The following is a 3,290-nucleotide window of genomic DNA, read 5'->3' as shown; positions in this document are numbered from 1 at the left end:
CTCCCCTCCATTCATCTCCTCTTGTCTCTCTATTTCCCCTCCATTCATCTCCTCTTGTCTCTCTATCTCTCCTCCATTCATCTCCTCTTGTCTCTCTATCTCTCCTCCATTCCTCTTGTCTCTCTATCTCTCCTCCATTCATCTCCTCTTGTCTCTCTATCTCCCCTCCATTCATCTCCTCTTGTCTCTCTATCTCTCCTCCATTCATCTCCTCTTGTCTCTCTATTTCCCCTCCATTCATCTCCTCTTGTCTCTCTATCTCTCCTCCATTCATCTCCTCTTGTCTCTCTATCTCTCCTCCATTCATCTCCTCTTGTCTCTCTATCTCTCCTCCATTCCTCTTGTCTCTCTATTTCCCCTCCATTCATCTCCTCTTGTCTCTCTATCTCCCCTCCATTCATCTCATCTCTCTATCTCCCCTCCATCCTTTCCCTCTTCTGCCTAGGTGACCTTGTCCTGGAAGATGTAGAGGTTGTTACTGGCTGCCACAGCGATGATGTTTTCCTGTGGGTGCCAGGCGGAGTGGAGGATCTTCTTACTGAAGTCCAGACTGTCAACAGTCACCTCGTCTTTACGACGCTTCCCTCCCACACACACCTAGAGAGGAGAGGAGAGGAGAGGAGAGGAGAGGAGAGGAGAGGAGAGGAGAGGAGAGGAGAGGAGAGGAGAGGAGAGGAGAGGAGAGGAGAGGAGAGGAGAGGAGAGGAGAGGAGAGGAGGGGAGGGGAGGTGAGGAGAGGAGAGGAGAGGTGAGGAGACGTGAGGAGAGGAGGTGAGGAGAGGTGAGGAGACGTGAGGAGAGGAGGTGAGGAGAGGTGAGGAGAGGAGGTGAGGAGAGGTGAGGAGAGAAGGTGAGGAGAGGAGAGGTGAGGAGAGGAGACGTGAGGAGAGGAGGTGAGGAGAGGTGAGGAGAGGAGAGACTTCATGATCACATCCTTGCACACACAGATTGTTAGTATTTCCTCTTCAGTTTCACCCCAAAAAATGCTAACATTGGCCATTTGCTAATCTTACACAAATCCATTAAAACAAATCCATCAATGGCCTAGGGTGGTCTAGCAGTCTGCACACATACCATGGCTTCCAATCCGGCCTCTGCTATTTCACCTCTAACTCTCTCTATCCATTAACCATACAAAGACTTACAAAATATACCGCATAGAATCTTTTTTTTACATACCATCAACCCAAAAGAAAAGAGTTTTGGCACATATTTCATATGTAACTGTGTTACAGTATTACCTTGCGTGGTTTGAGGATGGCCCGGGGTTTGCTGTTCTCTCTGGAAGCCTCCAGGGTCACATCTTTCTTGGTGTTCCGATCAAACATCCGGAAGAAATTATTATATGACCCCGTCATTATGACACTGGAGAGAGACAAGAGGAGATTGACACACACACACACACATACTGTACACACACACACACACACACACACACACACACACACACACACACACACACACACACACACACACACACACACACATACTGTACACACACACACACACACACACATACACTGTACACACACATACTGTACACACACACACACACACACACACACACACATACTGTACACACACACACACACATACACACACACACACACACACACACATACTGTACACACACACACACACACATACACACACACACACACACACACACACACACACATACTGTACACACACACACACACACACACACATACTGTACACACACATACTATACACACACACACACACATACTGTACACACACACACACACATACACACACACACACACACACACACACACACATACTGTACACACACACACACACATACTGTACACACACACACACACATACACACACACACACACACACACACACACACACACACACACATACTGTACACACACACACACACACACACACATACTGTACACACACACACACACATACTGTACACACACACACACACACACACACACACACACACACACACATGATCACACTCACCTGTCTGACCCATTCCAGACACACTCAAACTTGTCGAAGATGCAGTCGTTCTCGTACAGAGAACACAGCTTACCCCTCAGGTAGTCATGGACCTGGGGACAAACAACAAGTTCACTATTGTTACAATGTCACTGATATGAACAATGAAACTACCCTTCTGGAGAGCAAGGTGTTTACATAAATCAAATCAAATGACACGACCTCCCCATCACTCAACCCAATCATACCCCCTGTCTTCCCTACCAATTACCCCAGGGAAGACTTACTGAATCCTGGATTCATTTGTAAGACTGATAGTGACTGTTAGTAAACCCCCCACAGTGACCCACAGTGACAGGTGACCCCCGGTCTACACCATCTGGTCAAAGACAGCCATACTGGGAAGGTCAGATCCTGTCAGGCGCAGAGTGATCGTGTCATCAGTCAGGCACGCTATGATCATGTCATCATTAAGCATGTCCAGGGTGTTGTAATCAAAAGTCAATCAATAGTCACACACACACACGCACGCATCCACACAGCGTGCACACACAGCGTACACACACACAGCGTGCACACACAGCGTACACACACACACTGCGTACCCACACACACTGCGTACCCACACACAGCGTACACACACACAGCGTACACACACACAGCGTGCACACACAGCGTACACACACAGCGTACACACACGCACGCATCCACACAGCGTACACACACAGCGTGCACACACAGCGTACACACACACAGCGTACACACACACAGCGTACACACACACAGCGTACACACACAGCGTACACACACAGCGTACCCACACACAGCGTGCACACACAGCGTACACACACACAGCGTACACACACACAGCGTACACACACACAGCGTACACACACACAGCATACACACACACAGCGTACACACACACAGCGTACACACACACAGCGTACACACACACAACGTACACACACAGCGTAAACACACAGCGTACACACAGCGTACACACACACAGCGTACACACACAGCGTACACTACCTGGTATGTCTGGACCGGTCTGGTCTCCATGTTGAGGTCCCACACCTTGACCGTCAGGTAGTCCCGTGTCATCAAGAAGCGCCCGCTGTGACTAAACTTGATGTCTGAGATGGAAGAGATGATCTCTGAGAAAAATGAACGAGTGGAGGGGTCCTCTGGCTCCTCAAAGACTGAGGGAGGGAGGGAGGGAAATGAACAGTTACACCACAGTAATAACAAGCTATGCATTGATTAGTCTGAATTGAATGAATTCTCTGTCTGCTATGTTGATA

At 48.7% G+C, this 3,290-nt stretch overlaps 1 protein-coding gene across 2 annotated transcripts in view; it reads right to left on the bottom strand.

Moving 5' to 3' along the window:
• Positions 1-339: 339 nt before the first annotated feature.
• LOC115168167 (serine/threonine-protein phosphatase 2A 55 kDa regulatory subunit B beta isoform-like) overlaps positions 340-3,290 on the bottom strand; it is a 70,690-nt gene continuing 67,739 nt past the window's right edge. For both annotated transcript variants that reach the window (XM_029723183.1, XM_029723192.1), the window contains exons 7-10: positions 3,019-3,188; positions 2,005-2,096; positions 1,242-1,365; positions 340-597 (exon numbers count right to left, since the gene is read on the bottom strand). In XM_029723183.1, coding sequence (XP_029579043.1) covers positions 442-597; positions 1,242-1,365; positions 2,005-2,096; positions 3,019-3,188 — 542 coding nt within the window. In that variant the 3' untranslated portion in view covers positions 340-441. The remainder of the gene's footprint in view (positions 598-1,241; positions 1,366-2,004; positions 2,097-3,018; positions 3,189-3,290) is intronic.

This window comes from Salmo trutta, chromosome 3, assembly GCF_901001165.1.
Source record: "Salmo trutta chromosome 3, fSalTru1.1, whole genome shotgun sequence".
NCBI classification, from domain to species: domain Eukaryota; kingdom Metazoa; phylum Chordata; class Actinopteri; order Salmoniformes; family Salmonidae; genus Salmo; species Salmo trutta.
This window is presented reverse-complemented; position numbering and strand designations above follow the sequence as displayed.